We start from the raw sequence: 27,061 nt of genomic DNA, 5'->3' as shown, positions 1-27,061 counted from the left end.
CATCATTTTTCATTTGGCATTTCCAACGTAATTTTATTTCATCACATGCCATATTTGGTCTCCATTCACCAATCAACTTCTCCAGGAAAGCATGGCTTTCTTGCATTCCTCCCATCCGTCACTAAGGAAGTCCAAAATGTCACTCTTTAATACCAAGATTCAGTACCAGCTTTCAAAGGTGCTGAAATCATGAGGCTCAAAGATCTATTGTGCTATAAGGATCCTAGAATGGGTCGAGAATAGCGCCTTCATAATTAGGAGTGGCATATCAACTGATTTCTGCATCTCCTTAATTTTGAACCTAAGGGCTTTGACCCTTTGGTATGTTCACTTGGCATCCCGCTTGCAGTATACCACATCCTCCAATATTTGGTTCCCCATTTTTGTTACATCCTCTATCCACTCTCTGGTTGCCTTGGCTATGTCTTGCACACTCTCAAATCTTGCAATCGTTTTTTGTGCTAATGCTACAAGAGGGACAAAGGCTTCATTTGCATGTTGTAGCGGCTTTAGCAAATGGTCTATATAATTTTCAGCCTGCTTTGCGCGAGCCTTATGCATCTCCCTTTCTGCAGTCATTTTCTCCGGTTGGCTCAACATTGTATCCACAGACTCTCTAAATTGTTCTCATAGGTATAAACTACTCTGTGTATTGCTCACCTTTAGTTTCCTTTCCCATCGGGATTGACACAACATTATAATCAGCCAGTGTGACTTCCTCGGCTGACTTGCCTTTGGGTGGGGCAGCAGTGTGTATTGTTCGGTTCCTTTGAGCGTCCTTGGTCACCTTGGAATAAGTCCTCGGTTTATTCTTCTCTTTAATCAAAGGCTGTCCTATTCGGGAGAATAAGTCTTCGAGGCTTATAGGCGGTCGTATTGCTGCTTTCTTCTTAGCCCGGGCCTACAACCATGTGGGAGGGATAGATTGTCCTGAAGTGACAACCACCTCCATGCCCTGCTCTCCTGATGCTGTAGCTGATTCAGTTTTTGGCTTAGGCTGATCAGATAGGGACACAAGTTGGCTCCCCCTTGCATCCTGTTCTTTTTCTGCAGTCGAGTTTTCTCCGACCTCACTCAACAACTGTTGGGGGATCTCAACCTCCTGTTGTCCGTCATTGCTAGGAAGATCTTGTAGGAACACAAATGGACCACTGAGAGGGGGAGTGAATCAGTGGAGCTTTAAAACTTGATATTAAACTATGAAAGCACTAAAGTTAGAGAGCAAGAATATGAAAATGAAATGCTAAACACGCATCCACATTAAATACGCATAACATAGTGTGTACGAGGAAAACCCACGGTGGGGAAAAACCTTGGTGAGAAATGCTGCTATAGTCTACTGCTCTAATCCAACCTCACAATGAAAATATTTGATTACACATTTATGGGCACCAACCCCCTATTTGAGCACCAACTCAAACGATTACAATATGTAAGTATTCAATTACAAATATGTACCTCGTTACAAAAGAAATTTTGTAACTCACAATTTATTTTCTGCACTTGAGATTGGCTTGATTCTTTTCTGCTCACAAACTCTGTTCTTTGCTCTCTAGTCTTTGTTATCAATCTTTGTCCTCTACTTTCTGTCCTCTTCTTATATTTGCATACAACTCTTTGATCTCTGCTTGGTTCAGTCCTTTTTCTCTGCCCCACTCTATGTGACTAACCCTCAGTGTCATCTACCTCTGTACTCTATTCTTTGGTCATCTCAGCTCTTCGCATTAGCTCTCTTCTCACACAAGTGTTTGCTCTCAGCTTTCTATCTTCACCGCACGCACTTCTATCTTTCAACACTTATCCACTCACTTTTTCATGCACATTATTATTTTTGTCTTGAGCATGACAACAATAACCAATCTTCTTGCCAGAAGCAGAATTAAATTCACATCATTATGTACAGGCTGATGTGATCTTCTGAATAAAATTACTATCTTTGGTAATCTTCACCAACTCATCTCTCTGATATCTTGTCGACAGAAGACAGTTGATCTTCTCGAGCCACTCAACTGGTCTTTATTAAATATGATCACCTCTCTTCTTCATCTCTGCAATCTAACCTGATTGGACTACAAATCATCGCTTACTGTGTGTCCATACCGCCATTCCTCACCAGCAATTTTAATTTCCTTATTGGACAGAGGAGTTGGATTTGCTTTGTGTGAGCTACGTCTTCGACTTCACCTTTGTCATCGGGCACACTTGGTCAATGTCCACGTGGGCAACTTTTCTGTCGACATCATCATACTCTTGAATAATCTGTGTGTTATGTGCATCCACATAGTTATTCTCTGTTAGCAAAGTCTCTTCTTTTGATTTGTCTCGTACTTGCCATGTCAATAGCTTCTCCATCTTCCATACCACTCAATAGTCGTCAGCATGACCGAGGTGGGGTCCACTTGTTTCTACCTTACCACACGTGTTGCCGACTATGGAACTGCTTCCATCGAAGAGTCAAGCTATCGGGCACTTCAGGAAACATAGAACAACAAAACACACATGCCCAAAAATCCTAAAAGTGCTATCGGTCGATAAAGCAAGGGTGGGGTCCACTATTGGAGATCGGGGATCAGATGGAATGAGACTCAATGACTACAAAAACTAGTGGCTACATTTCCATCAAAGAGCGATTAATTGATAAAGCAAGGGTGGGGTCCACTATTGGAGATCGGGGATCGAATGGAACAAAGCTTGATGACAATGAGAACTAATGCGTTACACTTCCATCGGGTGGCGATAAGTCGATAAAGCAAGGGTAGGGCCCCTTTAGACATAAGTGAGACTTGATGCCTAAAATAAGGTTGATCGGTCGATCGAGCATTTTTGGAGCTAAAGCATATGAAATGCAACCCAAAATGAAAAGAGACTTTGAGACCAAAAGGGATATTCCGACTTAGTAAAAATGACGGGTAACATGAACCTGCTCACATCTGCCAACCAGGGACAACCCCATTATTATCCATCTGCCCTTCATCTGGGACATTCACCATCCTACATCTTTATCTAGTGCATCTGCTCAATTGTTGACATCAATGACAATCTAATGCCAACAAATCTTCATCCTCGTCATCCTCATCCTTATCTTTACCCACATTCTTTTCAACCTCTTCATCACCCCATTTACCATCTTCTTTGTTGGGATGAATTTCTCCTTCTTCAATTTGATTTTCGGGGCCCTCCAAATCAATGACTTGCACTTCTGACTTTAGGCTCTTCTTGGTCCGTTGTTTGTATGACAGTTGAATCTGCTTGCTGCACAGGAGGGGTAGATTGTCGCTCTACCTCAGTCACATCTTTTGCTGTGATAAGATCTTCTGGTGAGGTGGCAGAAAATGGTCTCCTTATTGTTAATTTCTTTTGAGCGTGAGCTTCGAGTGACAGGCTTTTATTCTTCCTGGACCTCTTTGATGCCCTTGACCCTTTGCTGGCCTTAGCCTTCTTTTGTTTCTTTTCACCCTCTCCTCCTTTTGCTGCACTTGATGCCTCTTCGTCCTCTGATGAATGAGACTCGAGGTCTCCCATCAAATTTTAAGTGAATCGTACCCCATTATGGGTTAGTTCCTCAATGTGCTAATTTATCTAGGCATCAGCGTATCTCCTAGGTTCCTCCATTATAATTTCCAAACTAGTGTCTGGATCTTGAGACCTATTGATCAAGGCAGGGGGCGATCCTTTACGGCCTCATATGCCCGATGTTGCATGTAGTCTCCATAGTCAACTATTTGGTCTGGGACTCGGGCATACTCATAAATTCTAATTTGGTGCAAGTTGAGCCTAGAGTATTCCCTCCTACGAATCTCAAAATCATCAGCACGACTTGCCCAATAATCTTCTATGTCCATTTTGTGCTTGTAGTGGCGGTCGTAGGCGTTCCGTCCCAATCTTGTAGGATCAAAGCCTTTTCTGTAGAGATGCTCTTGTAAGACGTATGAAGACTCCTTAATTGACTGCTTAGCCTGCACAGGGGTTTTAAAATACACATCATTGCCCCCTATCACCATTGGGAAGGAGACTCTTACACTTTCTTGTCCTTGAGGATTTTCTCAACTGCATGTGCTTGTCTTGCGACCTCTAGGAGCATTATCTTGTCGGTATGGAGGGCCCTCAAAGCCTGAGATTCTCAAATAAGAGAATTGAGGAAACTGAATAAACCAAGCCCCATATCTCTATATTAGCGCAATTGCCTATTTGGACAGCCTTTTTTGCAGTCCCTCTTGCATAGTCTTGACCATGCACATGGTGAAGGCATCATTGACACGATCATATTGACCCATTGCATATGCTATATTGTTTCTCTCCCTCTGGCTTATATTGTAGAAGTGCAGTTGAGGGTAGCAGTCGTATACCTTTATCCAGTTAGGCTCGTTTCCAATGTCACCTAGGCGGATTAATTTCAACAACCTGGGATGTCGTGCAAACATATACACCACATAGGAAAACATGGTGAAGTATCTCTTTTTTGCCAATTGTATCAGCTGTGCATGGATATTATCACTGATAATTTGAGCCCAATCAAACTTGATCTTCCCTATGAAAACCTTTGTGTGATAAAGCATCTACTCCTCAAACAGATTGGAGTGGGGCAGCCCCATGACACGGCTAAGAAGGGTGACCATGTCCCCGTATTCTTCGTTGAACTCACTCTTTTATACGTTTTTGAGGATCCCGGAGCTATGGGGCCTCCTTTCTTTGAACTTGTTGTCATTCATTTTGCTTTTGCACTTAGTGGGATTTTGATCGTATGTTCCTTGAGCTTCCTCCATTGGGACCACAATTGCCTCTTCATGGGTAGGGATGCTAAAAGTCTCTGCTATCACCATGTCGTCCACAAACACTACTCTGTCATCCGGCTTGTAGTGTTTGGAACTTTCTACAATAAGCTCATAATTCTAGGTGGCCTATAGGAATCCAGCAGCTTGAACCATCCCACTCTCCACCACTTTCTCTTCTCTCCAGTGGGCGTCCGCGACATACAGTGTCCTTGAACTGTTGGATATCAATATGCCCAAAGTCCATATCGCCCACATTTCTCATTGGCTTTGGACTTTGGAGTCCCGCAATACTCCCTGATATTCATATTTCATTTTCTCCAACTTGCAGGCGTTCTCAGTCTTAGATGTTTGGGACGTTCCTGGTGCTTCAGGTGCCTTAGAGGACTCAGCCACTTTGGGAGGCATCTACCTTGCACACTAGGACACGAATTATGAGGCAGTCTTAAAAGCACAAATGGGGTCAATAGTGCCCAACAATGGCATTAGTATTAAAATCATTAGCAAAGTGACAACATAACAGCATAATGGTGAGTTTTGAAAAATTGTTGTAATTTGTTGTTCCAATTTTCCAGATTTGTTACATGGCTGGGAAATCTCAGTTTGGCATGCTCTCTCTTTGTTTAAAACTTCTGGGTTTGGTGCATTTTGCATTTTAGAATTGTTCTATCAAAATGTGGGGAGATTTTCGGTATTTGAAGACCTGTTTGAGCAATGCTTTAAATTTTCAATCTTGGCTGCAAGTCCCGTAGATTTACCAGGTTGGAATTTTCAGAGTATGACTTTGAGTTCAACTATGCATGATTAACCTAGGGTTTGACCTTGGATTTCGTTTTAATTGAAATTTTCAAAATACAAACCATATGTAAACTAAGGCCGACTAATATTAACCACTAATATTAAATACAGCCAAACTTGGGCATTAACCACTAAGGCTGACTAATATTAGAAATAGACATATTAATAATAATGGTTATTGAAGGGCCAACCCAGCCCAAGAAAATAAATAATTATTGGTGGATTATTCTGAGGCCAGCCTGGCTAGAAAGAAAGAAATGAATATCAGCAGTGGCCAACTAGGCTAAGGGATTAAGGAACATTCAAATAATAATTTCTTTAAGGCCAACTGAGTAGTTAGTTGGAAGGGACATCTCCTTTTAAGAACAAGAGACTCTTGGTAGGAGTCATACCCCTACGTGTCCCTTAAGAGATATAAGAGGAGAGTCTCCCATTGGAGAACAGGCATCAAACAAGACACGAATAGGTATTTAAATCAGCAACAAAGGAAGTAATTGGAACGAACATCAAGGAGAATCACATCTACATTAAGGGAAAACAATTAAGAAATCATCAAAATTTAAAGGAACAGATCAATTCTTAATACACCAACATTTAATAGATTAGACCAAGAAACATTATTTATGGCAGGTTTTAGCTTTGTTGTTCAATTGTAGTATGCTTGAATATATATTTTAATATGTATGCCTGATATATGCAACAATATAATGCAAAAATTCTTTACATATATAGGATAATATATTTGGCAGATAACATCATATATATTAGACATAAGTTATAATATGGATTTCTAAATAGCAACAAACAATCATGGCAAGGTGAGGAAGGGAATACAAGAAGGGAGAATGACTATAGGATTCCTCACTAGGCATACCACCTCATATTGGATGGTGGGAGGCCACATGAGGCCAAGAGGGATGGTATATCCACTCTTGGGCCTCGGATAGAGGATCGCTTTGGGCACCCTATTGTAGTTTCTCCTTCAACCTCTACATTGATCAATTGTTGGGATGGAATCAAGGGATTCCCAATCATAGGATGGCATGATGAGGGAGAACGGCTATAGGATACCTCACTAGGTACACCCCCTCGTATGGATGGTGGAAGGCCACATGAGGCCAAGAGGGATGGTATATCCGCTCTTGGGCCTAGGGTAGAGGTTTTTTTTGTCTATCAAAGCATCTCCATTGTTGTCATTAACCTTAGGAATTAGATAAGTCTTCCTAACCCTTCCTCCTTTTATCTTTTTTTCAATTCAAATTAGTTTAGGAGAAAGCATCACAAGATTGCAATATTGGATGATCAAGTTCCAGTCACATTGAAGGAGTTCTAATTGAGGTTTTGTTGTGCGTTGCACACGCTCCCTGTCGCCGACAGGGTCCCCTTTCCTGTTTTGAGCTTTCGATCGTTGTCTTGAGGTTCCGAGCAGAGTTTCTCGTGTCTCTTCGAGCGAGTTCGTGACCGATCTGTAAACTAATTGACGTTGAAGTAATGAACCGATGAGTCCTCCTGACTAGTCTAGCTCTCGGGCGTGAACGCCAAGAGCTTTGTTCGAAGTTTTGAGAATCGCCTTAGATAGGCGTAAGGTGGTAGGAATTGGCGGATCCCGCCAAGCCAGAGCTGTGAGGCCGATTGCATAAGGTTTGTCACCCGACCTTTGTAAAGTTTGGGCGAGAGATGATTTTCGCCTGCTGATGAAAGATCGAATTGCCCGGCCAAGTGCCTTAGTATTCTAATACCTCCTAAATCCAGATTTGTGAAACCTGGCAAAAGGCTAGTAGGAGGTTCGACGTTCCGTGCAAGTTTTCAAAATTGTCTAAGGTGCAGATTTCGGACCCTAGGGGCGAAAATTTCAAAAAACAGATGCTCCCTACTTGGTTCGAAAACAATGCAGAAGTTCTTTTAAAATGTTGCGAAAATAGCTCTAGGGCCCTAAAATTACTTTAAATTCCAAATTCGGACCTTGGAGCAAATTGTTTTTTTTAAAAGTGGAAGAGTGCGAAATATCCCAAGGACTCTCCTAGCCCCGAAATCACTTTAAATTCCAAATTCGAACCTGGAGTAAAGGGTGTCGAGTTAAAAGAAAGAAGTGTGTTTGAACTCCGAAACTCGCTAAAGCGCTCCAACCCTCCGAAAACCTTCAGGCGTCTATTTTCGGACCCTAGGATAAAACTGCGAAAATCGTAAAAAGAATGGCTAAAAGTGCTTTAGCCTCCGAAATCACTTAAGTCCTTTTTTTCGGACCTTGGAGTGAGTTTTAAAAATAAAGAAAATGCGAAATATTTAAAAGGGATGCACTTGGTCCGAAAATCGCGAGAACGCCTCCAGCTCCGAAGTTTTTTGCAAATAGAGGCGTCGTGATTCTCAAAATCGCGCAAATGCTTCCAGGTCCAAAAGCATTTGAAATCACAAGGTCATCACTTTCGAACCTGGGTGCGAGAATTAGAAAGGAGTGTTATAAGTTGCGAGAAGGGCGTAAAAGTCCGAAACTTCAGTTCGCTAGAAAGCCCCAAATTCGGACCTTTGCTTCGAAATTCCAAAGAGCTCCAAAATAGGCAAAACGCATTCCCAGCTCCGAAATTGCGACGAATACAAAGGACGAGTGCTCCGAAGTTTATTTACAAAGTACACTTCGAATGCCCAAGGCAACGTAGCGCTTGGAATCCGAAGTTCTCCATTCAAGCCCCGAAGTCATCACGAGATACACTCCAAGGCGCCAGAAGCTGCAACGGGCCCGAAGTTTATATGTAAATAGCGAAAGGAAGTTCAAGGGCATTCAAAGTTTCCAAGATTTGCAAGATCGTCTTTCAGGTCCGAGGTTTTACTTGCAAACAGTGTCGGTGCTCCGAAAACCGCCAAACACCCAAAGCCCCCAGCAGGTGGAGATCGCAGAGTTTCCAAGTTTGCAAAAGAGGAAGTGTGAGGTCCGAAATTAACCAAAGTGGGTTAGACCTCCGAAATTCGCAAGGTGTGCAAAGCGTGAAGTGGAAGACACGAAATTTGCAAATTCGCGAGGAGGAAAGCGCAGTTCAGAATTTGAAAACCATCCAAAGTCCGAAAGCAAGAAGGTAGGGTGTTGCATTAAATCCTCCTGATTATCTAAGCTCAGATTACCAATTACCCAAGGTAGGAAGGAAACCAATTAAAATGATAAGTTCTCTTTGTCCAGCGACCGCGTAAGTTTAAGGCAAAAAGATAACCGTTGGGATTCAAACTTTGCAAGAGCTTCCGCTCCCATCAGGTAAGTGCGCTTTGTTGCATATGATCATTTAGAAAATGTTTAAGTCAGATGGGCAAATCGTAAAATTTGATCGCAATTCTTGAATTCTTGAAATTTGCATCTCTTGTGCTCATAAACATTGTTCAATCGCTCGAAATTTAGAAATCCACTCTTAAGGCTTCACCAGAAATTGAACCTCTTTTCAAACTTGGGAAAATTTTCATGCTGTCTCTGTTGAAAGTTAATCTAAAATCCAGAAGTGATAAGTATAAATGCGTAGTCACAAATCTTCAAGAATATGCTGCGGGTAAAGTTGATCAAGCTGTTAGCTAAAATAATATTGCTCCATGTCTAGACTAAACTTTAAATTAATCCCGGCCTGCTGGAGCACTTCTTTTGTTATCTATCCCGCATTACCTTTCTTGTATCACCTCGTAATCCGCATCCGGCTGTGCAGGATAGATGCCTAAATCGGCGGTGGAATCATCAAAAACGCCCGTTGTAGCCAAAACCTCACGAGCATCCAAATCAGACATCCCACGTAAGGTTGAAAAGATGAAGTACTAGTATCAAAGGGGAGGATTGAGGGAGTCGAAAGTTCAGAGCATCTGGGACAACATTGGTGACACCGACCTTGGCCATATTGATATTCAGGACTTCAGGAATCGGGTCTTCTCACCCAACGCATATGGCAGGCCTAGGCAGATGGTGGAAAGTGGCATCGCCCAAGCGGCAGGTTTTCCTCCAGCAATCCAGAACTATGAATTAGTAGTAGAGGCTGCTCCAGAACTATGAATTAGTAGTAGAGGCTGCTCGACATTACAAACCAAAGTCCAGATTAGTGCTTCTGGAGGATATGACTATCGCCGACTTCTCCCCTGAGGCTATCGGTGATGCATTTGATATCCCCTTTCCAAATAATCCCACAGCTACAACCATAGACGAAGCACAAGGGGCATATGATATGAATCTGGCCCGATGCAAGGCACTGATTAACGAAGAATGGTTCAAGGAGAAAAGGCCTTCGAGCACCAGGATTGTGAAAAAGACCCCCAGAAGTGATTTTCATAATGAACATGGGGATATGGTCACCTTACTCAGCCGAGTCATGGGACTTCCTAAGTCCAGCTACTTTGAAGAGTGGATGTTCTATTTTACAGAGCAGGTCTTCGCCGGAAAGTCTAAGTTTGACTGGGCCCAGATCATAAGCGATAACATCCACACTCAGCTTATTGAGCTCGAAACAAAGAAGTACTTCACCATGACCTCCTATTTGGTCTATATGTTCGCAAAGAACCAACCACTGCCAGGATTGATAATGAAAGGTGAGATCGGGAATGGGCCCGGTCGGGTGAAAGTCTATGATTGCTACCCGCAGCTGCACTACCAGGATATAGCTCAAAGGGAAAAGAACAGCCCGGCTTACGCGGTTGGTCAGTATGAACGCGTCAATGACGCCTTCACAATGCGCTTGGTTAGGCTAATGCAAGGCGGGTTGCACATAAGGCTCTCGGAGCAAGCTACTACTTTAGTGCAGAGGTATGGAGCCTGGTTCATTCAGTTCCCAAGGTTTTCCTACATCCGAATAGCTGGCTTCGATGGTGCCCCCCTTCGACTTCCACGGTATCCAACCGACAAAGTAATCCTTATGGAGGTGGCAAGGCAATCGCGCCCCGCCGGCATCTTACTTCGAGAAAGCAAGCAGGCTGGATTCACATTTCCTATGATCATAGGCAGCCATGATGTCCAATTGAGGACCCCTACCCTAGCAGAGGAGTCCCTTGCGGAATTGGCCTCTTATGGCCTCCAAGACCATTTCCCAAGGAAATACTTCGATCATGATAATCTAGCAAAAAGGGCCTATGGTCGAAGATATAGAGCAAAGGAGTCAATTGAAGACTATTGGAAAAATTGCTCCGATGACTACGAAGTCAGGCGACGGGAATATTCTAGGTTGAGTGTATAGCAGATGCGACTCTTTGAATACCGTCGGGTCCCAGATCAGCTCACGGATTCAGGAAATTGCCTCCAGGTCCGAGAATTCGAAGCAGTAAGACACCTCTTGCCAGGCATTGATTGGTCTCAGGACCCAATCATAGATTTCGAAGCAGTTATGGTAGCCCCAGCAAGATACACAGATTAGTGGTTACATCATCAGATCGAGAGGCTAGTCCATGAGGGGGTCCAGTTCACTTACCATTTGATGGGCAGTCTTGACTCTCAGTCTTCCGAAGACGAAGGGACATCAACTGAGAAACTAGAGAAAAGAAAGAAAGCTAAGGCTTGCAGAGGAACTCGGACGTCCAAAAGAACAAGAAGGGAGAAGATTCCCATAAAGAGGCCAGAGGTCACTTCATCTTCAAAAGATCCTAGTTCGTCCGACGATGCCATAGAATTGGATTGTGTACCTGCTCCGCCTTCCCAGAGCGACATCGATGCATTCGAGGCCAATGATCCTCCTGCACCTGATGTACTGGACACCGAGCCAAAAGACCTCGAGTTGACCAAACTGGGTAACCAAATAGAAGAAGGAGAAATCCCATCCACCCAGGGGGTCGAAGTGCATGAACCTACCCAGTAGAGCCGTCACGAGTTGCTACTCCTTAATACAGCCAAGGACGATTCCACCGTCAAGGGAGAACAAAGGATAGACGAAATTCATGAGCCCGAGAGAACTGAGGAGCAACCTTCACAAGAGGATGTCAGACAGTTGTTCAGCGAAATAGGGGAGAACTCAGCTGCAAGCAAAGAGCTTCTTCCCTCTTTCACTCCTCCGATGGTGGGGCAGCCACGAATTTGTGGTCAGCCGGTTGAGAGCATAGGAGAACAGAATGCTAACTTGACCCTATCATCGACCCAGACAGTGCCTCAAGAGTGGCTGATCGCCAGAGCTCAGCGTAGGGCCGCCACCAAAGCACCCATCGATCTAGAGGATATCTTCTCGCGAATGGATCAAGCAAAAGCTAAAGGGAAGAAGAAACCAAGGGCATATTCTAGAGTAACCAGGGATGAACAAAGGAACCGCACTCTTCATATTGCCACCCCGCCCGTAGACAAGCCAGCAGATCAAATAACACTGGCAGATTATAGCATCACGACTGTCCCCATCGGACGAGCTACAAAAGAGCAGGAAAAGGAAGAATTTAAGGATTCAGTGCAGAACATACTCAGACAGCTCGAGGAGATCACAGCGGAAAAGGATATGTATTGGGCCCGTGCTGAACAAGCCGAGGGATACATCGATCAGCTCCTACGGCCATTGCACAATCCCTCTGAATCCCATATTCCCCCAACGGCATTGGCACAAAGGAGCACGACTGAATTTGAAGGAATTCGGGATACCACAAAGGCCGTCAAGGAATGGATGCAGGACATCAAGAAAAAGGGAGAACAGATCCTTAGGGAGGTGAAAGAAATGACCCTCCATCGAGAGCTCACTCTAGTCAGGCTGTTGGAGGTAAAGAGGGAATCCCTTCACATGCACGAAGTGGCAGCCTCTACCCTTCCCCTCATGAGAGCTCTTTTCTGGACACATGCGCAAATTCCCACATTGTCTGACATCCTAGATCCCCATGGCATCAGTGTTCTCGAAGAATGGTACTGGACCATCACCATGAAGAACGACGCCTAGGAAATTATTGACAAAGAAAATAACGCATGTGAGGTAATTCTGGGGAACATGCAAGAACTAGGTAAGACCATCCTTCGATCAATGGTTTCAGGATGGATAAATGACCTATCCGACAGTGTAATCCGGCCAGACTGGGAAGAAAGGTTGGGAGCAGATAAGGTTTCTTATTCCGTTGGAGACTTGAGTTTTGCTGGTCAGTTCCATTCAGACATATTATGCTTCGAGCGTAATCGCTCCAGCTGGAAGGACGGTTTAAAGCACGTAGACCAGTATCTCGAGGGCATGCAGTACAAAATTTGCCACCCTCCCATGCCTCCGTTCAGTCTACTATTCCAGTTATGTATCAAATTCTAGGAGTATGTTCGCAAGGAACGGGTAGCAGGTTGTGATTTATGGTGGGAATACCTGTATGGCGAGGACCAATTTCTAAAGAAAGAGTGTGAAACCGAAATAGAAAAAATAGTTTCTCAAAAGTGCTTTTTCCCCTCAAAATCTTAAAATGCACTTTTTGTCCCAAAAGGTGACAGTTGACTTTTGGTCAACAAATTGTAAAACTTTTGTGCCCCCTTTTTTTGATTTGTTCCAAATTGTTGTAATTATCCCTTTTTGGGTAGTTGTTGATATTTGCCTCCCATTTATGGGTATGGGCAGTACTGCTTTATGGATGAATCTGGGCCACTTATTTAGATTTAATCTAGGCCATTCATCCTTTTTGAAGCCTATTTAAAGGGACTGGTTTTCCCTCTTTTTGCAAGAAGTTCTTGGATTGTTGCGAAAGCTCTGAAGGAATTTGCAGGAATTAATACAATGGATTAAGACTATTTTCAAGTTTCCTTGTGAGTGCATGGTCTCCTTCTTCACTTAATTTTGAAAGCTTTTAGTTATGTCTATTTATTTTGCACAGCAGTTTTTCAATCAAGCATCTGATAGAATCTTCACAGTCCATACCATTAGAGAATAGCTGATTGCTTTTCTTTCCGCATGGTTAATCTGGACCATTTCATGCTCAGTTTGATTATCAAATATATACTATGAATGTAGAAATTCTAATATCGTACTTGGTAATATGAAAATCTGGTTTCTCTTTTGAGGATTGCACTAAGTTTATACAAGCATTGTGTCTAAATGGCTGATGATGTCTAATCTAGTTTCCTGGACGTGTTTGTCTGCTTGACTGAATTTGCTGTCTTAGTTAAAATTTACAGTTCATGTCTCTCTCTCTCTCTCCCTATCCTTCCTTTCTTTTCTCCCCCTTTTTTATTTATTCGAAAAACAAAACTCGCAGCCCTACTAAAGCAGCATCAAATTAACCAATATCATCTGATGGAAAGATCGTAAAAGGTTCCGGGGAATTTATCCATAGAATTGCCAGTCAAGCGTAAGTCCCCTTGTGTTTCCAGCATAAACACATCAAGCCACTGAGAGATCCCACAGTCAAGACCTGACAAAAGAAACCTTGAGGTTGTCTCCTTTGATCAAACTTAGAAAACAGCATTAGAGACTTCCTTATCTCAAGAGAGAGTAGGATAATCAGTCGGCTATTCTATTCTGCGTTGGCCATATGGAGTTTGCAGCGATGCGATTTCAGACACGTCAACAGGTTCAAGTATAAACGTAAGTCCCCTTGGATTACCAACAATCACATCAACGCACTGAGTTTGTCCACGTATAAAGTCAAGACTTGACTATAGGAACCTTGGAGTCACCTCTTTGATCATGAAGTTTAATATTTGAGGAGATTTTGTTCAAGACAGGATAGAGTACTTAGTATTTTATTTTGCATTGCATGGTGTCATAAAAAACACATCAAAACTACTATTTCCAACTTTTTTTCTCCTTCAAAGTTTCAAACCTTTTTGCTTGTTTCTCCTTTTTTTCTCTCCTTCAATCAAAATGAGATAGCAATGAAGAAATTAGGTTGTTTTACCATTTAGGGCAACTTAGAAGTGTGGGGACCACTAAGCAATAGAATAAGAATGTTTTTTAAGCCTGGGCAAGTTTTAAAAAAACAAAAACACTGCAATTAAGGGGGGATGGACACTCGTCCCTAGGACAATTGGGAGACGTTTGAGATGTCCCTGACCTTTTCCTCCATTTTCAGTCTGCGGAAACATTTCTGCAAAAAACTTGAGTTTTGGGGACGGCAAGGGGACGTCCTCCAATCCTCGAACCGTTTCCTTTTTCAAAACGCCTAGAATTTTGTCGGAAACGCATCCTTGGGTAAGATTGCTATATACATTTGCTATATGGTGTATCTTATTTGTTGCTTTTATTCAAGTAATGGATTAAATATGCTTTGAATAAGATATGGAGGGATGTCTGTTGTATGAGGGAATGCTAAGTAAAGTTGCAGGTAATACCCTTTCTTGGATATATCATTGTAACGCAGTGGTAAGGTTACATCATCTGGATATGACATTTGATTTTTAGAAAAAGGCATTTGCATAGAGAATCTGACTTTATAGCCTTGGATGGGCACTGATCTGAGATTATTCTTGGTCCAAAACCTATGTTCTAAAACTCTAGAAATACAAAATCATTCTAATCCATTAATGTGTTCGAGGTTTTCCATGTCCTCAAGGTGTTGTAATGAAGATGTATTGAGGATCTAGTTAATCTGGTAATAATCATACAGATCTTATTAAAAGTTATAAGAACATTTCTGCTTTAACTAATATCTTAACATATAGGGGTCATCAATCAAAGATATTGTCATAAGGGCTACCACCCTAGGTTTAGCAAAACCTAAAGTGCAAAGGAGAACAATTTTTTTATCTCCTGTTCATTGGCCACTGATCTGGGAGTCTTAAAGATTAGATAGTTATTTTATAGAGATAATCAGGCAATCTGTTGGAAACACCAACAACTTCCTAGCTGGTTTTTTAATTGGAATTCTTATGAATCTATACATGCTGATCTTAGGGGTTGAAAAGGTGGTTAAATACAAATACAAGAGAAGAGAATACAATCAGAAATGGTCACTGGACAGATTAGGTTTCGCAATGGGTGATGGTTTGCCTTACAGTTGAAATGTTTGTTCATCTTCCAAGTGTGCACCATAATGGATGATCTATTGATGTAGTGTGAAGTTTGAACCATGGAAAATTTATCTAAAGTGGCACTATGTGTAATTGAGGATTGTTGTTGATCCTGACTTCTATGAAATCCCTCTATAACATACATAAACTAGGGAATACCAATTCAGTAGAGCAATAGCTGAGGTTCTTACTAAAGAAACACCAATCTCTTGAGGTGATGACATTGAAGTTTAGTTCCATATAGTGCGGTATTGGTTCTGTGTAGTGTGGCATTTAGTTATTCGTCATTGGTGCCATGGGGCATAGCCCCAGGTTCCATATGATTACTTAGAAAGCAAAGGGAGTGCTGACAATCACATCTTGGCTCAGATCACAATAAGTGTTTGCATTTTGAAAAGGTAAATCCAAGGATCATTCATAGTTCTAGATTATTTTGGGCATTGTTGAAATTGTAACCAAAGCGCCATTGGTGTGTGTCATAGTCCAATATATGTTCCTTACAAAAGAGCCCAGTTTTTTTTGATCTATTTCAAGGAAACAAATGTAAAAGCCGCTAAGCAGATCTCAATGCTAGTCTCGAGGATCACATAGTCCTTCATCCTTCGAATAAAATTATATACCACTTGCAAAGCAGCCCAAACTCACTTAAATGGCACTCACATTGAAAGTGAGAATGCACTAGCATTGCCAATCATATCACAATTTTGAAAGTGGTCCTTGAGTTTATATAAATATAAATAAAAATTTCTAGTTTTCGTGAAAGTTATTGTATTTTCTTTCTGTCTTCTGGAAAATGGTCAATATATTATAGTTTGCAGGCGATGTTTAAGTCACTGCCTAGCCAGAACATTGACTTGGTGTATCACTGTATGGGACTCTGTTGACGTGTATTTTGTACACTATCAAACACAGAATAAAATACCCAAGGGTACCTTATCCTCTCTTGAATAAAGCCTCTGATTGTTGAAGATTTCGCGAAAAGGATCAATCAGGATGACTCCAAGGTTCTTCGATGTAGGGTCTCTATGTGTGGATAAGCTCTCTATGGTATGATGTGATTTGCTGGAATCACAAGGGGACTTACATTTGATGATTGAACTTCTGATTTGCTTTGAATATTTGCTGGAACACAGGATTTTACTAGCTTTGACTTGAAAAAAGGAAAAAAGATAAGGGCGAGGAAAGGATCTAATCCTAACACTAAGAATGTAAGAGCAATGAATGATCTTTGATGAAATTTTAACTAAGTCTTGTTTTGACATCGCAGGACCATCTCCACAAGGCTAGTGTGATCTTCGAAGGAAAGCTTTATGATGTTCAAATCATCACTGCAGGCATAGACACCATCAGGTTGATGCATATCAATGAAGAAGCGATAATTGAAGTTAGGCTTAAGTTGAACAATTCCAGTTGACTACGCAAGGCAAGTCCGCAATCAACAAACTGCTAGTAGTATGGATATACGAATTTCACCATCAATCAAGCACATTTCTTCCACTCATCTAATAACACGAAATCAAATATGAGAAGTATAGAGACCATGCAAATTGTCGAATCAACCCATAAATTTCACCATTTCTTCAATGAAGTTACAAGTCTTTTACAACAACATCTTGGCAACAATCTTTGCCTTCTCTCTCTATTCTACTCTAATTGCTATTCTAATCACCAACTAACTACTCTCTATTCACTAACTCTATTCTATTGCTTTCTATCTATTCTAACTATATGCCTTTACAAATGAAATGCCAGGGCTTATATAGTGCCCTCAATACAATTCGATGGCTTAGATCAATTTGAGATCAATGGCCAAGATTCAACAATGAAAACCCTAATTAGGGTTTGTTACAACCATTACATAACATTTAATGCTCGACCAATGAAATAATTGTATTGCTTGGGACACATGTCCTCTCTGGAAAAATCGACCAATGGATAGCCGGGGTAGGTACATTGGAGTTTGTGCCATCACCCATGAGTTAGGTACATTGAATCTGGACATGCTGAGGTGGATCAATCCGACTGGAGGAGTGATGACTGGGATGCCACCTCATTTGACACTTGGTTGATACTCAATTTGGTAACGTTGAGAAGTTAGCCTTAATTAATTCTTCTGGAACTATCTGCTTCTTCAACGAACCCTTTGCTCTGACTTCTCATGTCCTTGATTTTCAGGATGATGATGTACCTCGCCTTGTAATGCTGGATTGGAAGAGGTCGCCCTTGTCCTGATGTTTGATCGAAGAAAGCCATCCTTGCCGATGCTAGGCTGAATGAGGTCGCCCTTGTCCTTGCTTGATCTTCTTGGAGGAGACCGTCCTTGATTTGGCTTGACTAGAGGAGGTCGCCCTTGTCCTTGCTTGATCTTCTTGGAGGAGACCGTCCTTGATCTGGCTTGATTTTCCAACTCTGGGATCTCCATTTGATGCCTACACAAAATATTAAAGTTAGTCTTTTGAGCATCAAACTTTAAAGCATGAAATTTAAGACCTTTCAAAGGTAAAACTTAAGATATTAATTTGAAAAAGTCATGATAAATCAAGAACTATACATTTTCAAATTAATCATGAATGGAAATTGGGTTTTCAAGACTTAGATTTTACAAAATTGCAATGGGATCACAATAAGTCTTGAATGAGATCTTCAAAAAAGTAATTCTTCATACCTTCCCTTTGAGTATTAAACTCTAAGAAATGATGTAAAAAAAAAGATGAATTTCGCTAGGCAAAGTGTAGATCATAGCCTCCCTTGGATCAAATGCACCTCCTTTAGCTTGGAAAAGAACTCCACCTTCCACTAGCTTCTTCAAGATCTGGAAATTCGCCTTCAAATGTCTTCAAAAAATCTGGAAATTATCCTCCAAACTAGCAAGAAATACGCCTCTCCAATAGCCTTCAAGATGAATTTCGCCCTCCACTAGCTTCTCCACACTTAGTAGAAATTCGCTCCACTCCTCTGGATTTCGCTCCTCAAATTGCTCTCCAATTTCGCACTTGAAAGGATGATTGAATGATTTAAATTGTGAAAAAAAACACCTCCAATATATAGAGCGCTCACCTTCTACTTACCCATGAGGCCGACTTAGCAAATAAAAGGTGAAATAATAAATAAAACCTCAAAAGGAGTAGGCCGACTTGTCAAATAAAGGCAAAATAATGTCTTGTGCGCTCAACTTTTAATTTTTTATTTCACAAAAATTAATTTTAAATGCCTTTATAATAGAAATTCGATTTTTTGAGGCCCAAAATTAATTTATTAAATGCCAATTTAATTAATTTTTTCAAATATTCCAAAGTTAGCAATTTGGCATCTAATGCGATTTGGAGGATATTAACGCCCAAATATGGTAAAAAATAATGAATGCCATTAACTTCGCTCTGGTCCGTTGGAGAGGGACAGGAGCACTTTTTGCATTCTAGGCCTTGCATTCCTCATTTTCACATTCAAAACTTCATCTAGGCATTTTAAAATGGCATTTTTGATTGGAGTCTTGAGTTTAATTCACTTGATTTTTAGAAGGAACGTGCCTTAGGACATTTTCGCCCTGGACCCTGGGTGAGGGATAGGAGCACTTTTAGTATTTTAGGCTAGGATTCTCAATTTTTTGAAGTCAAACCTTTGTTCACCATGCTTTAGAAGATCTTTCCCATCTCACACAACTTTGCCTTAGCATAATCTCGAAGGGAATTTGTTGTTTCATAAAAAGCGCCCTGGTCCTTCAGTGAGGGACAGGAGCACTTTTGAGTCCATTGCACAAATTCTTGATCACATCAACTTCAAATTACCCTCAAGGCGTAGAATATCATTCCCCACTCCTTCTTGAGTCCTGGAAACAAAAATAGCATTTCAAAATGTAAGGTAAATGGGCATATTTGGAGATTTCGCCCTGGTCCCTTGGAGAGGGACAGGAGCACTTTTGTCAATTGTCGTCAAAATTTGCAACTCTTGCATCTCAATTCCACTTCAAGGCATTTTAAACACTTTTTCAAACTTGCGCCTTGGCCTCAATTTGTCCGAAATTGGTGAGAAAGGCTAGATAACATGTTAAGTGCTCTGGTCCTTCAATGAGGGACAGGAGCACTTTTTCAACTTCAAGCTTATCCGTCCTTTGCTAGCTTCCCAAATTATCTTCAATGGGCTAATCATGTCTTCTTCCATTCATTTCAATCACAAACTTGCCCTGGCCTTGCAAGAAATTTACACTTTTTTGGAAAATCACTCTGGTCCCTTGGAGAGGGACAGGAGCACTTTTGAAAAATCGCTCTGGTCCCTTGGAGAGGGACGGGAGCACTTTTTGCATCTTGGTGTATTTCTTTGTTCGTTTAAACCTTCAATCGCGTCCAAGGCATAAAACATCCTTCATCCTTCCTATCCAAGTCGAGTTTTGCCATAAAATATCAAACAAAGAGGAGAAACTTGAAAAAGTGGCATGGTCCTTCAGTGAGGGACAGGAGCACTTTTTGTCATTTGGGTTGATTTACTCCTTTGTAGACCGCTTAAATTATATTCAATGGACAAAACATGCCTCCCTTAACCTCTTCAAATCATAAAATCACATTAACCTTGCAAAGATAGTGCGAATTTGAAATTCAGTGCTCCGGTCCTTTAGTGAGGGACAGGAGCACTTTTTGCCTTCTAAGCCAAATTGTCTCACTTTTCATCTCGAAATTCGTTTGCTAGGTAAGATTTCATCTTACTTCACGCTATGAATAAAAGTTAATGTCCAATAAAGGTCTAAAATTGTGCATATAAAGAAAAGTGCTCTGGTCCTTCAGTGAGGGACGGGAGCACTTTTTACCTTCTAGGCAAAAACTTCATCATTTCATTGTTTTTAATCAAGTCTAGATGCTTTATCATGTTCATTTCGTCCTTCACCATGCCTTTGATGTTTCAATTTGACCAAACAAGGCCAGGAATGGCTCAAATAAGTCTTTTCGCCCTGGACCCTTGGTGAGGGACAGGAGCACTTTGCCTTGGTCCCTTGGAGAGGGACAGGAGCACTTTTGATGATTCAAACAAAATCCTTCACTTTTCCAAGCTAAAACCTCTTCAAGCGGGTGGAGAAAATCACTTGTTTTCCATTCATATCCAATACTTGGCCTATTTTCATTGCAAGATGAGGGAATTCAAAATTTCGCCTTGGTCCCTTGGTGAGGGATAGGAGCACTTTTTCCTTCAACCTTCAAAATTCACCAATTTCGTGCCTTCAAAATCTTCAAAAGTATCGAGTCACGTCCAAATATCACTCCGGGAGACCCTGCACAAAACAAAATAGAAAAGTCAGTGACAAATATGCATTAAATAACATTGGCGCCCTGGTCCCTTGGAGAGGGACGGGAGCACTTTTTCTATTTCAGGCATCATCTTGCCTCCGAAATTTGATCAAAATTTACCTAGGCAAGAATATGCAATTTCATCTTCAAAATGCTAACACTTAGACAAAATTTGAATTTTACCCCAAAAAAATTTCCAAATCTAGACCTAACATGAGACTTATTTGACTTCCTGACAGACTTATCTTACTTCAATAATCAACCCTTGGAATGACGCTTAATAACTTTCAAAATTTGATTGGACTTAGCTTGAAAAATATCCAAAAGAAACCCTTAAGGCTTAGCCCTAGCCCAGACAGACCACTCACTTGCTCAAAACCCTAAAAGCAGAGAGAAGAATAGGCAAAACAAAAAGCGAAAAGAGGGGGCCCCCATTTGCAATGGGGCGATGTGTGAAAACGTCACAACAGACTCTCCTTTTGGCATTAAGGAGAAATTTTCATGCTAAATTACCTCATCCATTGCTCAAATTTTATAGCTCATGGTGTCAAAAACATGACCTAGATCAAGCCTTAGACCAAGCATTGCCAATCCACTTAGATAAAAATTTATATCAAACAAAGGTCAAATAAATATGAAGTTTTTCTACACATTACCATCAAAATAGACAACTAGAGTCTCAAAGAAAGAAAAGTATAGGTTTAAAAATCTGAGAAAATTTCATTTGTGGGTCCATATTTCAAGAGAATGCCAAAAACAATAGGAATTGGTATCATTTTAGAGCCTCTGTTGGCAAGGGAACCTGCTCTCCAACTTGCTTTGCCAGCTTCCCTAACTTGCCTTGTGTCCTGCAATTCATGTGTCTCAGTCTTCCTTGGTTTGCAGCATGTCTTTCAGATCTCCTGTTGTTTGGATGTTATGTTTTATTTGATTCAAGCTCTCCTTAATTGTAGGAGCTGTGACTGATATACGACCATATTTTTGAGGATTGTCTATTTCTGGTCGCATCTAACTTTTCACTTGTATTCCTTTACACATTGTGAACTATCTCAGCTCACAAGATGAAGATATTCTTGCTGCTGCAAAACTCAGAGGGACTTTCTTTGCCTGGTTCAATCTTTTTTTAAGATATTCACTTCTTCCTGTCTGTAGAATCAGAGGCTCTTTTGCTCATGTGTCCTACCTTCCTAGATGTGTATCCTGCAACTTGTCCTGTTTGCATGCATAAAATTAAGTTTATTTGGCCTTTATACCAACCATTTGCTATCCATTTTATCAGCTATCTTGCTTTGGTTTATGGAAAATGCAATTAAGTTAAACCTCCTTTGGTTTCTTCACTTATTCTTGATTCATTTCTGCAAAATCTTTGATTGTTTGGTAATATTTGAATCTCTTCAATGAGCTTGATGGTCGAGGCCTAATACCCTTCAACAGATGCCTTCTTGATATCTTTTAACAGCCATTAGCTTCATTTGGAAGCAATTCCTAGTCCTTTTACAATTATCACTAACATGTTTCCAATGGACTAAGAACGATCTACCCACTGCTTCCTTCTCAGGACTATGTGGATATTCTATCAATTTGAGAGTTGAGGGAATGCATTTGTTGTATAACATCTTTCATTCTATTTTTGCTAAAATTTCTCTCCTTAAGCAGAATACCAAATAAATTATTGGTAACATTTTTCCACTGTACTAAAAATGATCTACCAACCGTTTCCTTCTCAGGAGTATGTGGATATTCCATCAACCTGAGTAACGAGAGAACGTTATTTTTGTATAACATCTTTCATTCTATTTTTTCTTAAATTTCTATCCTTTAGCAGAATACCAAATAAATTTTCTTCGTTTTTTTGCAGGTTGTTCTAATAAATCAAGTGACAATGAAAGTTAGTGGAGGTTCATTCCAACTAGCTCCCGCTTTAGGTAATTCTGTTATTATAGATTGTCTTTGTGCCAATAGAACAGATATGCTAATTCCTAAGTATAGATTTTGATATAAGCCATCATAAGGATTTTGCAAATTTGTTACTCTTGATGGATAAACTTAACAGAAAATTTGATGGATATCACATTGATGGAAAAATACAAGCAGCTTCCATCATTAAAACTTTCTGTTTTATTCATTAGCATTATCATTCCATTACATGTAGAATAGAAGAACTGAGAAATCTTCCTAGGATGTTGTTAGCGTAGTGAAATAGAGACAATCTATCATGCAATTAGTTTCATTAAGATGGTGCATGCTGTTTAATCTCAAACTTGTAAAATCATCATATGCATGGCACAAGTTCAATCCTTGTTATCACAAACTTTGTGTGGGTTAGTAATCAAACCCAGGCATGCTACCATGAAAACTTGTGCTCTGGCTCTGATATATACTTCCTTGATCTCATTTGACATACATACACCAACAGAAAACTGCAAGATGAGTAAATTAAAGTTTAAATGAAAATCCTTATGCATTGTATTTCTATGTTGAATACTTTACCATAAGGATTTGTGGATAGCATATCATATGTCAAGATATTCAACCTAGCACAAATTAAATTCTTAACTTTTTGTCTAGTTATAATTGCTGCTGCTGCCATTACTTGATTGCACTTACTATGGGCCTTGGAGTGACAAACTACTTGGCAATCGGTTTCCTTTTTGTTCCTGCAATTAAGCAAGCAGTTTGTAATGTATAAATAAGATTGTAGCAAACGTTCCTTTGTGAGGCAATAATTGAATCCCGTCCATGGTAGAACTAATAAAAAGAAGAAATAAGTGCTGATGTAAGATGCTACCCCAAATTGCAGCCCAATTGTTTGCACTTCTTTGTTGTCAAGCAGTTGGCACCCTTGCTCTTTGCATTCTTTACCATGTCATTTTAAGAAACAGCTTGCTTGATGGTTTTAATGTTTTGTTTCAGACTTGCAAATAAATGGTGATATTTTTGTGATATGAATATTACTCAAAATCACAGAGAGGTGCATATAAACTAATAACCATTGGCACAAACCGAAAATAATAATATTCTTTCAACATTAATTGAAGATAAGAACAGAAGTATAAAGGGGCTGACCTTTTTTGCAAATACCATACTGTTATGATAAATAATAATGCTCAGGAAAACATATACAATCTACAAATGAAGTTGATGCTCTTTAATCATTACACAGCAGCAACAATAAACCTCAGAAACCCCTTACAAATATGCTCATATTCAAGTATACAGCCAGGACAAGTTCCCAAGGGAAGAGATATGCAAATATTTACTTTAAACAGATATAAGGCAGCAACAAGCTTCCACATCGACAGAAGCAAAGTAAATGATACCTCACAGGTGTCTCAAATGTACCCTATACGTCCAGGAATGAAGCTCTGAAATCCACGATCAGCAAACTGCACAGCAATAAAAACAAATATCATCTAACTCACTTGATGCTACAAACAAGCCACGCCTTCCCACCAATGCTTAATCTCCCATGAACAGCAACAGTTCACAACCTAAGGACAGAAGCACCATTTAAGACAAATGAAGCTCATGCCTAAGGTGAGGAGTCCCACGTCCAAGCAAACTCTCCCATACCAAGACAAGCATTGAAGCAGCCAAAATGCCCAAACTTACATGCCAAGATACTTACCAAATTATATTTTCTTCACTTCCAAAGGGATGCTTGACTGATTAACCAACTATGGCATCTCTATGGTCCTCACACAAAAATCTGCATTATATCCAATCTCCTGCAAAGTTTTTGAAAGAGACCATACAAATTTGATAACTCAACTTTGAATGCATTGTGAACTACTTGAACGATATCTCCAACAAACATTAGTCAGGGTAGACCTTTCACCATCGAAGCCAATCTTCTCCTAGAGGGTATTCATCCTCAAGAAGGCTGAGATGAACCAAGTCCAATCACCAAACCACAAGGGTTTTTAGACAAAGAGAAATAATAATCTTCAACCTCCCAAATGAGCTCTCAATCCCCCTTTTTTATAAACTTTTTAGGGAACTTTCCAGAAACTCCATTTTAAAATCATTTTATTAATTTATTAAGCCTATTAACTCCAAAAAGTGATTTATTTTACTTTTTAAACATTTCCAGCACTTAGTCACTTTTAAGTCTCATTAATGTCCCCTTCCCAAATTGTATTTCTTTTACCTAAAGAAAGCATGAATTACAAATTAGGATTAGGATTTGAACTTACCAAATAATAACTTGCTAAGCAAATGAACTCTTGCATGTGGATCATACATATAAAACATACATATTCATATTATAGCTAGGGTTAGATCAAATAATAAGACTAAAATACATAGAAGCTTGGAGAGAAGGAGAGATGAAGGCTTGCTTGCAGCCATTTCTACACCAAGCCCAAGAAAGGTTGCCTTCTACAACCTTCTTGCTTCACCTAGCAGCTCACCTATCAACTCTCCTTCTCTTATTTATCAAGTCTTGTGGGGGAATGGGTAGGGAATGCAACTGGGTTCCTTGACTCCTCCGTGTAAGGGCCACCCAAGCTTTGATGCCACTTTGGTCATCCAAGGATGGCTTACTTGCGAGCCCCTCGTTACCCCTTCATCACATCTATACCCTTCCTCCACAAGGGTGCACAAATATACATAGACATTATCTAGAAAAACATATTTTACATATACAATAAATGATGCACATCCTAGATATATTACACACATTTCAGCATGACTGACTATTGTGGCCATGAAGCCTAAGATAACCGTTTCTTAATAAGGCATAATTAATTCTGATATGATACAAATATAGTCTATTGCAGCTAAGAGCATAATAATGCTATTGGACTTATATTAAGCAGATATGACAGGAGCAGATATAGATGATTATACTGAAATGGTATTAGTGCTGCAATAAAGAAATGAATTTTCAGTAACCATAGTATTTCCAGATATTTGATTCCATAAGAATTATCCTCAAACTATTGTTATATTAACTAGCTGCTGAAAGTAATATATTGATTTGTCATAGACTAAGAGTAATCAGCAATTCAGGCTATTAAGCATAGCCAGATCCTTAATATACAATAAATGTAACAGCATTGATGTAATGAAGTGATACAGTATACTAGAGAATAGTTGTGCAGAATTCTTATTCTCTCTCTACAATTTTACTGTCTTCTTCTAATGGTTTGCTGTGCAGGTTGAGGGCAGATTATGTACTTGTTATCTCCTTCTTACTTGGTGGTTCAATGGAAAGACAAAACACAATCACTATTATAACAATCGGCTCATGAATCTGTAGTTGGTAGGATTACCGATGTTTCTGATTGTATCTATCTTGATTGCGCAAGGTTTTCCTTAATATGCCATCTCTAGTTGATGTCTCTATGTACATGCGCTCTTACGTTGCCAATGGTGGATTGATGCCACTCTCCTTGGCTGCAGTGTGGCTCCTTGAGCACTGCCAATATAAAGTTATGAATGACTATTTTCCATGCCTTTGGAGGAATTAATGACTTCTCTTATATATGTTATGTGAATTTGTATTGAACCAACATGTCCCTTGCCATTCACACCTCTTCTATGTTACTAATTATTTAGTTAACTATATTAGTCTTCGCCGTAGCGCCTTTACTCCTTTGCTGATTATTGATTAGCAACTCGTATTAGTGTAGGTATTAATATATCTGTTGCATGTGTTTGTTTAGAATGATAGGTCGCTGCTTTCCTCAAGTGTAAGTATTGATGTCATTCAAATATAAGTATCGATGTCATTCAAATGTAATGATAGGTTTGATGTTTAACCCAATCGCTATTATTAATATTGATGATTATTAATATGATTATGATCGATAGAAAATGATTATTAATATACCCAATCACTGTTATTCTTGATGATTGCCGATCTTGATTAGTGTCCTATCATATGTGCCTTATACAATATGCTTTTTTTACAATGATTATCAGGGTTGCTTATCAGTAGATCGTCATTAGGGATCCTTGCTAAAAGATCACTTTACCTCCTTTTGTCGTTAGAATCTTACTTACAATTCGTCTCCATTGGAGACTTACCGAGTTTGAATGATCTCCGCAAGTAATGCTACTACAAATCTAAACTACCATGGAGTCACAGTTCCTCAAGTGGCCCTTTCTTGAGTGGCTTCAATCTTAGTCATTAGCATTCAACATTCAATCTACAAGCTTCATTGCTCAAATCATCTTCTTATTGTAAATCAAAGATTACATGGACAAATATCAAACTTGTTGATTGAACTTGGACACCATTAACAAGACTCAACACTAATTGGATACTCTCTCAACACCACTTCTCACAACTCAACAAGATCTCAGATTTATGCATGAGGCTCTTA

At 40.1% G+C, this 27,061-nt stretch overlaps 1 protein-coding gene across 2 annotated transcripts in view; it reads left to right on the top strand.

Moving 5' to 3' along the window:
• The window catches only part of LOC131062195 (DNA repair protein RAD51 homolog 3), a 205,242-nt gene that overhangs the window by 136,230 nt on the left and 41,951 nt on the right, over positions 1–27,061 (top strand). For both annotated transcript variants that reach the window (XM_057995885.2, XM_057995886.2), the window contains exon 8: positions 22,588–22,654. In XM_057995885.2, coding sequence (XP_057851868.2) covers positions 22,588–22,654 — 67 coding nt within the window. The remainder of the gene's footprint in view (positions 1–22,587; positions 22,655–27,061) is intronic.

Source organism: Cryptomeria japonica, chromosome 5 (genome assembly GCF_030272615.1).
Source record: "Cryptomeria japonica chromosome 5, Sugi_1.0, whole genome shotgun sequence".
Taxonomy (NCBI): Eukaryota; Viridiplantae; Streptophyta; class Pinopsida; order Cupressales; family Cupressaceae; genus Cryptomeria; species Cryptomeria japonica.
The sequence above is the reverse complement of the archived record's forward strand: the minus strand, read 5'-3'. Positions and strand labels throughout refer to the sequence as shown.